Source organism: Macrobrachium rosenbergii, chromosome 8 (assembly GCF_040412425.1).
Source record: "Macrobrachium rosenbergii isolate ZJJX-2024 chromosome 8, ASM4041242v1, whole genome shotgun sequence".
NCBI lineage: Eukaryota > Metazoa > Arthropoda > Malacostraca > Decapoda > Palaemonidae > Macrobrachium > Macrobrachium rosenbergii.
Genome location: NC_089748.1, coordinates 44,226,098 through 44,239,495, shown reverse-complemented (window position 1 = coordinate 44,239,495; position 13,398 = coordinate 44,226,098). Strand labels below are relative to the sequence as shown.

Here is a 13,398-nt window from a genome sequence, read left to right as displayed (position 1 = left end):
ACTAGCAGCAGCTATATATAACCCTGATGGGAAAGAGATTCCAAAAAACTGCATAGCATCAGCGAGCGGTGCATGGATTTAACCCACTCCTGAGAGATCTTTCACATATTAGAGGAGTAGCCTAACCCTGTTATTTGACATTTAACATGTCAAGTTAATACAGTATAAAAATCAATAAGATATATCTTATTCATACAAATGCAGGATTGTACCCACAGCATCAAGTTTTTGTTGACAGTGAATTTATACCTGACTGGAGCATAAAAGCTATCAAAAGGCATTGGTTGGCCTATCTATGAACTCAATTAAATCACAGATAAACTGAGTTAGGGAAAACTTAGTTACCAGTACTACAGTATTAGTGTTTTACACGATCAAATTAAAGAATATGTTTTGACGATTCTAAAAAACATCCAGTATGTTCAGTTCTGAACGTCTCTGATCAAGCAATGGACAGGTTTTCCTGCATTAAGGAAAATTTCTGATAAGTTACTTTAAAAGGGTAAGTTACAATCTGCCTACAACACTTTGCCTTTATTAAGACTTCTGAATCTTTTACACACCACTGCTTGTGCTAAAAGCACATTAGTGCCACTTTTTGACAAGCCATCAGTTCATGAGTGTAAAAAGAAATAAATCCAGTAACATGGCTTACTTGAACGGACATATTGAGTCTGAATCTATTCCTGAAAAAACTGGGTAGTTTGGTTATTCCAGAAAAGACTAGGTAGTTAAGCTAAGTAAAAATCTGCATGATCTGAAATTTATCATGCACTAAGACTGTGTCTGAGTTTTTATTTTAGATTATATACCACTGCTAAACCTTTGTTCTTTATGAGCTAGGCTTTCACTTTAGGTCACCAATGTTTAAACATTTGCTCTTTATGTGGTGGACTTTTATTTAATAAAATATAATCCACAATAACGTAAAGAATTTGTTAACCATTATGTCACCGCTAAATATATAAGCTTAGACTAGCCCAGTACAGCTCTATTGAATCTTAAAGAGTGTTTTGCTGTCTATATAAGGAATTCTTATATAACTTCATGGATTCCTTTCTTGTATTCACAAGACTTTTACTGTAAGCCTTATTTGTATTCTAACCCTTTATGTAGGACATTTTCTTGTCATACTAGTACACAATGCAACCGAGATATATACTGTACTGTATTACACCAACTGAAACAAAAACATATGTATCAATCAAAAGTTTATTACTGCACATTTTTTTAATGTTGTTTATTCCTATCTCAATACTTTGTGTAGGAGAGAGAGAGAGAGAGAGAGAGAGAGAGAGAGAGAGAGAGAGAGAGAGAGAGAGAGAGAGAGAGAGAGAGAGAGAGAGAGAGAGAGAGAGAGAGAGAGAGAGAGAGAGAGAGAGAGAGAGAGAGAGAGAGAGAGAGAGAGAGAGAGAGAGAGAGAGAGAGAGAGAGAGAGAGAGAGAGAGAGAGAGAGAGAGAGAGAGAGAGAGAGAGATCCACTCATGGAAGCAAGGACCTTCAGGGGCTCTCACTTACTCTCTCCGACACTCTAAGAGTAAAATCTAGACAAAAATCTCTCTCCATAGCACCCTGGTACAACTGCAGAACCGATCCAAAAACACTGTCGAAAATGGCCCAACGGTATATTTAATTACCTGTAATCTATAAAGGTATTCTTTTTGGTTTTGGGTACCTGAGGTTGTAAATATATGACAAGTTTAGTATATATGTTAACTTCTCAGACACTGTGCAAAGCTCTTTCAATGTAACAATATAGCACATTTGTTAAGAACACAATGCAGGAGCATTTATGTACTTTGGCTCACGCGTTCAACTCCTGATGTCACCAATCCCAGATGTTTTGTGAGTTGATGTCACCTATCCCAGATGTTTTGCGAGTTGATGTCACCAATCCCAGATGTTTTGCAAGTAGGCTAATTCTTTCAGAAAACAGTGCTCTTGGACAAGTTTTTGGATGTTTACAGTAGGTCCAATTTTAAGTTAGAGAAATTGCTCATGTTTTCCTCTCACTTTCATTCCTAATGTTTATTTCCATACAATATACTGTATACATGTATTTGACTTTACACTATCCACTATCATAAAGTGATGCTCTTACCCTCTAACCTGTTTGTTACAAGAAACAGCTTTTGCTGTCCAGACTAAAATATCATCTGCACAGAGTTTTTATCACCACATGATACATGTAGGCTATAAGAGTTTACTCATCAGCTCTCATTGTCTACTATTCTCTACGAATGAAAACTGTGATTGCTTCCTTGTGAATTTGGAATAACAGGGCAGTCTATTACTTCTGAATACTAATGTACTTCAATTCTACTAATGTAGAAGAAAAAAAACTGACTGGAGGTTAGATTCAAAAGCAGCTGTTATGAGTTCTAAATTGACACAGCTTGTGTTGGAAAAATGTAGGTGGCCTGTTTATTCAGGACCAACTTGGATGACAATCAGTCTTTTTATTTAGGCTAAACACAAAGACCAATTTAGATCGCAATGGTGTAGACATCTAGTAATCTTGTGAACGAACCTTCTAAATTTCAACGGACTGGTCCTAAAAGATTGCACTTGAATTCATCAACCCTATCTTAGTTAACAAAGCTTTTAGGGAATAAACAATTTAAAGTGGTAGCCAATGACAGCAATGCAAAATTGTGTATTATTTCAAGAAAATTATCAATGTTTCTGCATATTACTGATAAATGTACTACATATTGTTTTAAAATTTTGCTTTCAGTCATAGCAGTGCTTTAACTGGATAAGTAACCATTACTTTCATGTTAGTGAATTTGGACTTTTGGTGGAAATACAGTTCTACTGCACAGTATGAGAAGCACTTGTTTACAATTTTATTACCGTATAAATACCAAAATGCATTTTACAAGTTGTAGCTACACTGTCACTCTGGAAACAATGTTTCCCCAAAAACTCAGAAAGTACATTTTTCATTTGTTGAAACTTGTTTTTGTTTTTCTATGTTGTATATGCCTGGTTACAGTATACTAATGCCAGTAATACATAAAGAGGCTAAACATTACTTTTTCATGTTAACTGTACTGCTGCATATCTCGTAACTTTTAGCATAATGCTACGAAAGGAATATTACATACAGCAGTATAAAAATCTTCCTTACATAACGAAATAAGATCATTCATACAAAGATATACGATAATTCACATCAATGTAAGGTGTATGTGGTAGACAATACAGATAAAAAAGTCCACAACTGATTATAGTGTCTCCATACATCATGCACTCAGAATGCAGCAAGTCATATCAAACTGTTCCCTTTTCATACAATTTCAGTACCATCATGAAATATTTCTTCACATTTTCTGAGAACAACAAAACAGACATTACTGTAACAAACTAAAAGTTAAAACTTTTGAATCTTTGCCATACTTATATCACTTTTAGAAATTTTAGAGAATAAATTTAGAAGCAAGTCACTTCACTACTTTGGAGAAATTTACTCAGGAATTTACCGTGTTCAGAAATTACATTCCCTGACCCTCAAAAAATATTTCATAACTTCCTGGTGAGGTTGTGGCCCATTAATTAGGATCCACGGTTACATGCAATCCCAGTTTTTCTATAAGTAAGAAGGCAAAACTTCACAGTTCTGTAAAAAGCAGAAGTAAACCCCAAGAATTAGGTATTGTATTAATATGCAGATAAGAATCAGCATGGGAGATCAAAGTAAACTTGCTGTCAAGCTGATTTGGACCTCGGCTCCAATATCTACAAGACGTTTGGCTCATTTCCCCCATTTTACAGTAAAACAGTTTTAACCATATTCCTAGAAACATTTCCGTAAATGAATAATGCAGATAGTCCCCAATCTGATAAATATATTGGGTTCATAAACGTCCAAAATTAGTCTATTTTGACATGATGTTTAGCATAGGAATGAAGTACTGTTTCTAATTCCAAGATTCTAAAGATTATTTCTTGAGTTCTATGTAAAAAAAAAGATGATAAAAGTTTTTATCTAAGCAGCATAAACTGCAGATAGAACTCATCATGTATGTAAGCAAACTATCAGTTAACTAACCTATCCGTTAACTATCTTAAGCTCTATAAGTACTGTAAAAAATAAATGATTATCACCTTCTAGCTCTCTCTTAGCAATTTCTGTAACGATCCTCTCCAACCTCACCTAGTCTCTTGTTCACCCGAGAGACAAAATAAGCACAATAATATACAGCCCTCAAATACAGAAGAGTGCTGTGAGGGTATGAATAACCCAAAATGCTCATAACTGCCGTTTATCATCATACAAACATATACTGTATCTGGATGACACTAACAATTATAACCTGTTCAGCATAACACATGCATGATGTAGTACAAATTCAAGGTTAGCGTGTCAATGTACACTTATAACTGGCATGAGATATGAGACCAGATCAACACTAGTAAGTACTACTGTGAAATAGACCTCCCAAATTAGAATCAACATGTAACTAAAAAGACAACAAAATACTTGTATGGTTGGCGATGTTATATTAGATAAAGATTCCCTCCTGTCAAGTCGTAGCCTACGCTACTTTTGATGCCACCCAGGCTGGCCAGTAAGAGGGCAAGCTAAGCTTAAGTGATATGCAACGACCTTTATTTACATTCACCTACAGACAAGAGCAATGTACGAGGCTTACAGAGAATAATCAACACAGCAGTCAATATGAGACGAGTTTCATTAAAATGAAGTATGCTCATGCATCCAACTGTTATTTTGGGAAGATTCACAATATTCAGAGGATATGATCTTTAACTTTCTAGGCCGAAGAATTCATGAGTTCAAAATAAATAACCTTGGTGTACTGAGAAGCATGGATCTTGAAAAATTTAAACCTCCAAACCTACAGCATTTTGCAAGCTATCAAAATCTTATTTCTCTTTTTTTTTTTTACCCACTGACTCCAGCTAACCGTTGATAGAAAATATCAAAGCTAAATTAAGTAGAGTATTAATCTCATTAAGGTTGCTGACTTCCATTTCAAAATCTCCCTGGAACTACAATTCTTTGCTCCGTCACAAAATGAAACAACTATCACTGTGCTGCCTCACTAAATGATCTGGAAAAAATTTTAAATGCTAATTTCCACAGCAACAGCAGAGAATTTAAACGTAGGCCACAACAAGCTCAACACTTAGTTAGCTTGAGCAATGTCAGTCGTTGATCACATAACTGCTGTTCTTAAAATTTTCCCTGCGTCATTGCCGCTGTCTCTTGGCCTTCTTCAGTCTCGACTTTGAGTTTCACTGCCTGGGGGTTCACTCAAACACTCAGTTTTTTTGTTTGAAAAAATTGTTGCATTTACTTTAAAGAGCAGAAATTTATTGTGAATTTCTCCTTATTTAATTTTCCTAGTATTTTATTCTTCTTACTGTTCTAACATTATATGGTTTCTTATTTGATAATTAAATTCTGTGCTGTTGGCCAATTATGTAAACTTCTCTTATTTTTAACCACAAGAACAAGTGCATTAAAAAGTTTTTTCTTAAAGTATAATGTTTACTTTTACATATATAATTACACGAGTATTAGCTATGATAACCATTCACTTCATCCACAGTGTGTTAATCGAACACCCTGCTACCGCTTACATTTCGCATTCAGCGGCATTTTGCTTTGGCAGGTCTGGGTTAATGTGTTTCCATCCTAAGATACTGAATTTGGTATCATTGTCAACTGAACAGTAATACTTCATTGCAGTAGCCATGTTCCATATGGCAAAATATTAATAATAAAATAATAAATAAATAAATAAATAAATAAATAAGGGATTTTGACGAAGGAAAAATCTATTTCTGGAGAGGGGACCGTGTCACCCAGTGAAAAAGTCCATTCAGCACTTATTTCTAGGTAATTCCGTTGCTAGATACCAGAGAAAGCTAAATGAAATGCTGGAGTTACTACCCCCAGAGCGAGCTCCATTAGATGGAGTCGTGTATGGAAAAGGGTGAACTACAAAAACACGGAACCTTATCCTATAGAGATCCCAAAGTCAAAAGTCCCACAGAGAGGTGCCGTTACAAACCCATGCACCACTCGCGGACAGCACACAAAACACCGCTAGCCGCATTCCATGAAAGCATCACCCCACCAGAATGATGTTTACTATGGGAGGGACATGACACATGATGGAGGTGGGTCACCGGGTGACACGGTCCCCTCTCCAGAAATAGATTTTTCCTTCGTCAAAATCCCTTTTCTGGATCGGGTCCCGTGTCAGCCGGTGAAAAATTAACAGAGAAATAAATATCATTCTTAAACTAAAGAGATAATAAAATTTAAGGGGAACAGAAGACCGAAGGTCCAAAAAGAAATTTTTAATTACTAGTAACAATAACAATAATGTACAAATGAAACTGATGTTAGCTTAAAATTAACATGACAATATGAAAAATATACATAAACAAAATAACTATACAATATTGAAAACCTTATAACCTAAATGTGTCATTTAGACAAACATACAGATAACACAGCCAGGTGAGAAGTCAAGGCTAGCCTGACTGAAATGACCGTAAGGGGATAACTGAGGCAGTGGAGGAAGAAATGACTAGGAATCAGAAAGGGAACCAGAGGGAGGAACAACGTTCCCTGCCGCAACTGCTGAGAATTTAAGAGCTTCTAAGGATTTCAAATAGTGACGTTTGAAAACCAAGGGTGACTTCCAACCAGTGTACCTGGCAAGATCCGTGAAATTCATGTAATGAAAGTAATTAATGGAGGTGGCCACAGCTCTAATATCATGAACTCTTGGGACTGAGTCAGGGTTAGCCTGCTTGATAAAGTAAAGGATTTGTTGTCTAATAGCAGACATAGAGATATTACCCCCTATATATTTACCACAAAATTTTACATAGTGCAAAAATATGACAATCTACTTTCTAATAATTTATAGTACACTTTGCTTGCATTTGTGTCAGCTGCTGTGCAGCAGGGTACAGAAAAAGAAAATTTTTTTAAGCTTTTACTGATATTTTTCTTTGATCAGTCTGTGTAATGAGATTCACATCAGGACAACGATTTTAATGTCACTCTGAAATTTAATTGTTGTGTTTTACCTTAATACGTAAATGTGTGTCAAAATGATGATGTGTAGTTAGCCAAATCCAAAAATGTATAAACTTTTCTGTAAAAATTATTTGCCAGAAAAATAATAAGAGGTATAAAATCTTTGTAACACAAAACCAAAACAAAGGGACTCTCCATAGATACTGTTTATGGTTTACTGGTATTTATTTCAATCACTTACCAGACAGTATATAGCTGTTCAGGCTGTTATTGCTGTTTAGCTTAAAAGTTGAACTAGACAAGTGTCAAAATTTTCTACTCTCGCAAAACGGCCGATCACATCTTAGCCTGATTGGCATATGTGTCAGCGAATCATTTTAGGCCTAATTGGCAGACGTGTCAGCAAATCATTTTAGGCCTAATTGGCACAGGTGTCAGCAGATCATTTTAGGCACTGTAAAAAGATAATTTCTTGACCTCCAATGTCTGCATTACTCTGATTTTTCTTGGCTGTAGTGAAAGCTCTCAACAATACAGCCATACAAAGAAAAGGGAAACAACTGGATATTCCTTAAACAGGAAACCCTAAATCCTGAGAAAAGCTAAGGATAAATAAAGTAAGGTCCTTTCCTTGAGGATGTCGATTCCAACTCCGTGAATGTAATACAATAAACAGGATGTGACTAGACAAAAACAAACACATAATCTTGTCATATTGCCATTTTAAGCAGGCTAATGTAGTTCAGGCTTAAAGCATGATTTCAAAATAATTTTATACAGTATATATATATATATATATATATATATATATATATATATATATATATAAATATATATATATAAAGTATATATAATATATATATATATATATATATATATATATATATATATATATATATATATATATATATATATATATATGAAAAGCCTTTTGGTTCTACTATTCCTTTCACTCAAAAACTTTAATTTCCTTGAATTTGAGAACAATAACAATCTTGGTCCAAATTCCTGGATACATACCCAACACTCATTTCTGAATACAGTTCAGTACTACAGTATTATGCACCCATACTACATACTGTACTGTTCTGGGTACCACACTAGTAAAATTACCGAGGAACAGATGCGGTACTACTGACAAAATTAAAAAAAAAATTTTTTAAAAACTGACAAGTTTCCTCAGACACCTACTAAAACCTGCAAAGTTTTCCAAATCTCCAAGTAGCGTAAACCTAATTTTTCCAAGTACTGTAGTGAATAACCAATGTTTAAATCTTATCAAATTTTCCAATACGGTACATAATCATTAAAAAATCCCACAAAAGTACTAAAAAGTACTATGTATCTTGAGACTCGCAAAACCATTCCCATTGCAAACCTCAACGTCAAACAACCCTTAAAAGGCGCCACAGATCGTGATCCACTTATTTAGTTACGTCAAAAGCTTGCCTTTCAAATACTCCAATATCCACTTTTGTTTAGACACCAGTCTACAGAAACCAATCTAGAGTTACTTACCTTATTTCTGAATAGAATAAATAGCTTATACTACAGCAGCAGTCCAGTACTTTATATCCATTTGTACGCTGCAGCGCGATATCAACAAATTCACCTTAATATGATTTTGTTATTGCAGAACACCTACACAATTTTCAAATCACAGGTAAGAACCATATTAGAGCACTTGCACACTGCAATAATAGCACTAATATTCTGATTCAAAAGCACACAAAACTTTCCATCATAAATCATTTGGTAATAAAATATATACATTTTAAAATAAAAAGTTTCCTTTTATGTTAAACACTTTATATATGTCATCAACTCAACTAACGCAATGATTATCACACAGATTTTGTCACCCTCTCCCATTTGCCTAAAATAAACTCCCTACCTTGAACACTTTTGAATGCTATATAAGCTATACTTTCTTCCAAAAAATCTTGTTTTACTATCAGTACTGTATTACAGATGTAATACTGTACCAAAATCATTTGGTAAAACAGAATACTGTACTACTAACGTGGCCTGGTTCCCACCATTCACTGACTGGGATATTTACTGTATTTTCTTTATTTTATGGTTTATGCTTGTCTTTTTTCTACATTTATGATATTTATTGTCTTTTGTTTATGATTGTACATTCATCCCCAAGGGGCTGGTACTAAGTACGGCACCAGTTCCCACATAAACTAGTACGTATTTACTCGGCCAGAGTGGTGCGGTAGTAGTCTTCAGTTTTACCAGTCATTTTCTTTCCCAAACCTTCCTTGTGCTTGCGAGTGGACTGGGTGTCATTTTCATAAATTAACATTATCAAATCTTGAAAGCAGGATTACACTATCGCTAAGCCCACAAATAAGCTAGATCACTTGTGTCTTACCACTGATTTAGCCCAAACTCGGCAACAAATTGAATACATTTGGTTTCACATGGTCTAAGACCACAACGGATGACATAGCCTAACCAAAAATAACATTTGTCAACCGGGCCTGTTGGCTGGCTAGTCTGGGCTACGGCAGACGTAATATTTGGAAGAAAATTTATGGGCCAGCCTATTCAGTCTCACCTAGGTTATTCTCCTTGCATTTTAATACATTTTTATCTATTTACAGATTTCTTTTTCCTTTTTAATAAGCGCAATCTCTTCTTTCTGTATTTCCCTTTACTTCCTCTGACTTCTTCGTAACGAACACCATATTTTTCGGAAGCTTGAATTTCAAGCTAATGGCCCCTTTGGTGGGCTTGTTCCTTATGAATATGGTTTCATTTACTGAATAATAATAATAATAACCTCGGCATGGGGTTATGCTGCCATCTGCCTAACCTACGTGGGGCATCCTACCAGTCTTATGTAACCTGGGGCATAGCAGTACAGAGGGGGGCATACTTTGCCTTCATGGAATCACGCCCTCGGGCGATTCTCCACCCCACCTCCGACTTCTGCCGAATTTCGAGGTCACTGGCCTGCCCAGGTCAGCAGCAGCAGGCTCGTCAGGAACAGCCTAACCTAACCTACGGTTGCAGCCTGTGGCAGCAGGCTATTATAGACAGGCTAGCGTGGCTATACAAGACCCAATACGGTTAAGACTGAGGATTGTGGCTTTTATTTACTTATATGTGACACTTTATAAGTAAAGTTGCTCAAGCAGTTGACAGGAGACGACCACTACTGCCTCCTCCTCCTGCGAGGACCCCTCACCCTTCCCTCCTCCTCCTCCAATCCCCTCCCCCTTTTATTTTCCCCTCCAAGTTACAAATGTTCCCGAGGATCGAACTCGTCTCAAACACGTGCGTTCCCATCGATCAATTCCCGAGCATTCCCGTTCGTTCCTGCCAGATTCCTGTTAAGGGTTAAATAACCATTTAAATTGGAAGTTTAAAACCGCGACCCTCCCACAAACAACCCTTCCCTCCTCCCTCCCATCCTCCTCCCCCTCTCCCATCCTCACACAACACCAGCGACGACGACCCAACCCTCTCGACCATCCAACAGCTGTAGGAGCACAGCGATTTAATTTATTTCGGCTCGTTTCTCTCGTCCTTACGGTCTTTCGTGTGGTCGTATCCAACGATGGCGAAATAATCCGCGAGTCTCGACATCATTAGCCTTCCCTGAGAGGGAAATGAAGCGCCAATGTATCCGCGAGCACAAACATCATTCACTCTACACAGCCATGTTAGAACCAACTGAATTGCCAAATGTCGTCTACTCCAAATATTCCTTCACCCTCCCCCCTGTTTCTCCCTAGGCGAGCGGCGGTTTCTCCCTGAAATTCCTCCCCCAGACGCTTACCTGTTTCACGGGCGAGTTTCTATATTTCTTCTTTACTCTGATGCAAATTTGAATGGTCCCTCTGCGAAAATTACTTAAATTTACTTTATTTCTGACTCAAATCTCTGTCGGAGGACAGACTTTCCTAGCTAATTTTCCTTTGTAGACTAGCATGCTTTCTCCTTTAATTCCTCAGACTCTCACAGGTGAATTTCTTTCATTGGATGCAAATTTGAACTCTCTTTTGGTGGAAATTACTTAAATTTATTTAGATTTATAAAAAGATCATGAGGAAGTGTGCACTTGAATGTCATAAGAGTACTGACATAGTGAAAGAAAATTAGACTCATCTGTACAGTAATTTAAATTAAACATCCATTTGTTCTGCATTTAACATTTACCACATAGACAATGGTAAGAGGTGCTGGAACGATTGAGAAATAGCTTGTGCAATCACAATTTCAACATCGTGCTTGAAATAATACTGCACACTGTGTATAGCGGAGACAGTCCTCTAGAAATATTCTATTACAAGCAGTAGGAGGATTTCCATATAAAAAAGTCGTATTTTATACAAGTCTACAGCTTCATGTAAGGTACCCACTTTTTGTCGCATATACCAAATGTAACTCTTAATGTCATGGCAAATAAACAAGAATTAATAAGCCTGCATACTGATCCAAATTAGTCAAGCCCATGTAATTGAAAATTATCTAATTTTGTCGATAAAATGAAAGAATAACCATTCGTTTTAGACCGATGACCACTTTCTTCAATATAAACCTGAAACTCGATATGTCATAGACCGAAGCACGGAAATGAAAGTATATTCTTTAATCTTACTCTATAAAATTTCCTTCAGATAAACAGAAAATTTTATACAGAACAGAACAGAAATACATAAACGTCCTTTTACGCTAAGATCCGCTGAACAATGACTTTAAACGATGCAGAGAAATGAACATAAATAGAAAAAAAAAGAAAAAAGGACACGAATGAAAAAGTAAAAAACCAACTCTCGCTAACAATTGTGGGTACGTTGCAATATTGGCAAATGAATGCACCGTCATGCAGGTGTCAGAAAAACAAACCCGAGAGTGTATAAACATGCAAGATACACAGTTGATAGAATGGGTGCTGAAAACTCACAGGTGCAGAATGTCATGTAATAGAGAATTGGACGAGTTAATATTGAGATAAAGCGCACTCTGGCTTCTACAGTGATTTAAAAGTATAGCTTTGAAAACTACATTAAGAAGTTTTAAAGTAAATAATTAGTTATAAAAAATAGACGATGATTCGAATAAGAAATACTGACTGGAAAAAAAAGTTCAATTCTGCCATTAAAGAGGAAGGGGAGGGAGAATTCCTCTCGCTTCTTTGCCAATGGTGAGAGAGAGAGAGAGAGAGAGAGAGAGAGAGAGAGAGAGAGAGAGAGAGAGAGAGAGAGAGAGAGTTCATAACTACAGTATACAGGTGTCTTATAATTATTATGATATATATATATATATATATATATATATATATATATATATATATATATATATATATATAATTGCTACGTAACTTAGTTTATTAAGAAAAAAACCACCATTCGTCGTTTAGGTCTAATTCCATCAATAAAATCTAATCATGATTCAATATTCCATTCGAGAAACACCAATTGGGAATTTGGTAACTAGCTTACAATAAAGTATACTGAGAGACACTTTGGCCTCCATGGGAAACTTGTAGACCGAACACTCGTCCAGAAGATTCAAAACAACTCCAGTAATTGGAAAACAGTTAGAACACTCTCTCTCTCTCTCTCTCTCTCTCTCCTCTCTCTCTCTCTCTCTCTCTCTCTCTCTCTCTGTCTGGTACTTCATCTTCAACTGATCGTGAGGTCTTCGGGCCAATTTGCGTAGGTGTCTGGAGAGCAAAGATTGGAGAGGGGAGGTTATTTCCCTAAATTAAGTTCCCGCGAAATTTTGGTGCATAAATCTCCACTGCAAGCTAAAAAATACGTCAATTTGAGCATATAAAAGCAAACTGTGTTCGTACGTCGAATACGTATCGTTTCTATATGACAAGTGCGCCAGCCATTTGGCTATATTCGCATGTTCTTTTGACAGATTTCTTTTGGTAATTACTTTTTAACTTTTGGACCAACTGGGGCTGAGTATCATTAGTTACTGATTTGATTTCCATCATGATTTCGTGAGTAACATTATATATATATATATATATATATATATATATATATATATATATATATATATATATATATATATATATATATATATATGTATATATTATATATATATATGTGTGTGTGTGTGTGTGTGTGTGTATTATATATGTGTGCGTGTGTGTGCGTGTGTGTATAAAGTTATGCTTTAGCAAAGCTGCCTAAATTTATCTTGGCAAATGTGAGGAGAGTACATAGGGCAACATATCCTAATCCTACCTTTGGTTTTACTTCTTAATAATAATGAAAATAACTCAAATAAAACATAAAGCTTTCCACTAACGTCACAACCTCAGGCATCTACTCCAGTGGTTATATTTCGTTTCAATAGCCACATTAAACAGTAAAACGGGAATAGAAAATGTC

The 13,398-nt window shown here is 36.0% G+C and overlaps 1 protein-coding gene across 1 annotated transcript in view; it reads right to left on the bottom strand.

Moving 5' to 3' along the window:
- The window catches only part of Sbf (SET domain binding factor), a 67,845-nt gene extending 57,113 nt beyond the window's left edge, over positions 1 to 10,732 (bottom strand). The window contains exon 1 of the mRNA XM_067107637.1: positions 10,576 to 10,732. Coding sequence (XP_066963738.1) covers positions 10,576 to 10,633 — 58 coding nt within the window. The 5' untranslated portion in view covers positions 10,634 to 10,732. The remainder of the gene's footprint in view (positions 1 to 10,575) is intronic.
- Positions 10,733 to 13,398: the final 2,666 nt, after the last annotated feature.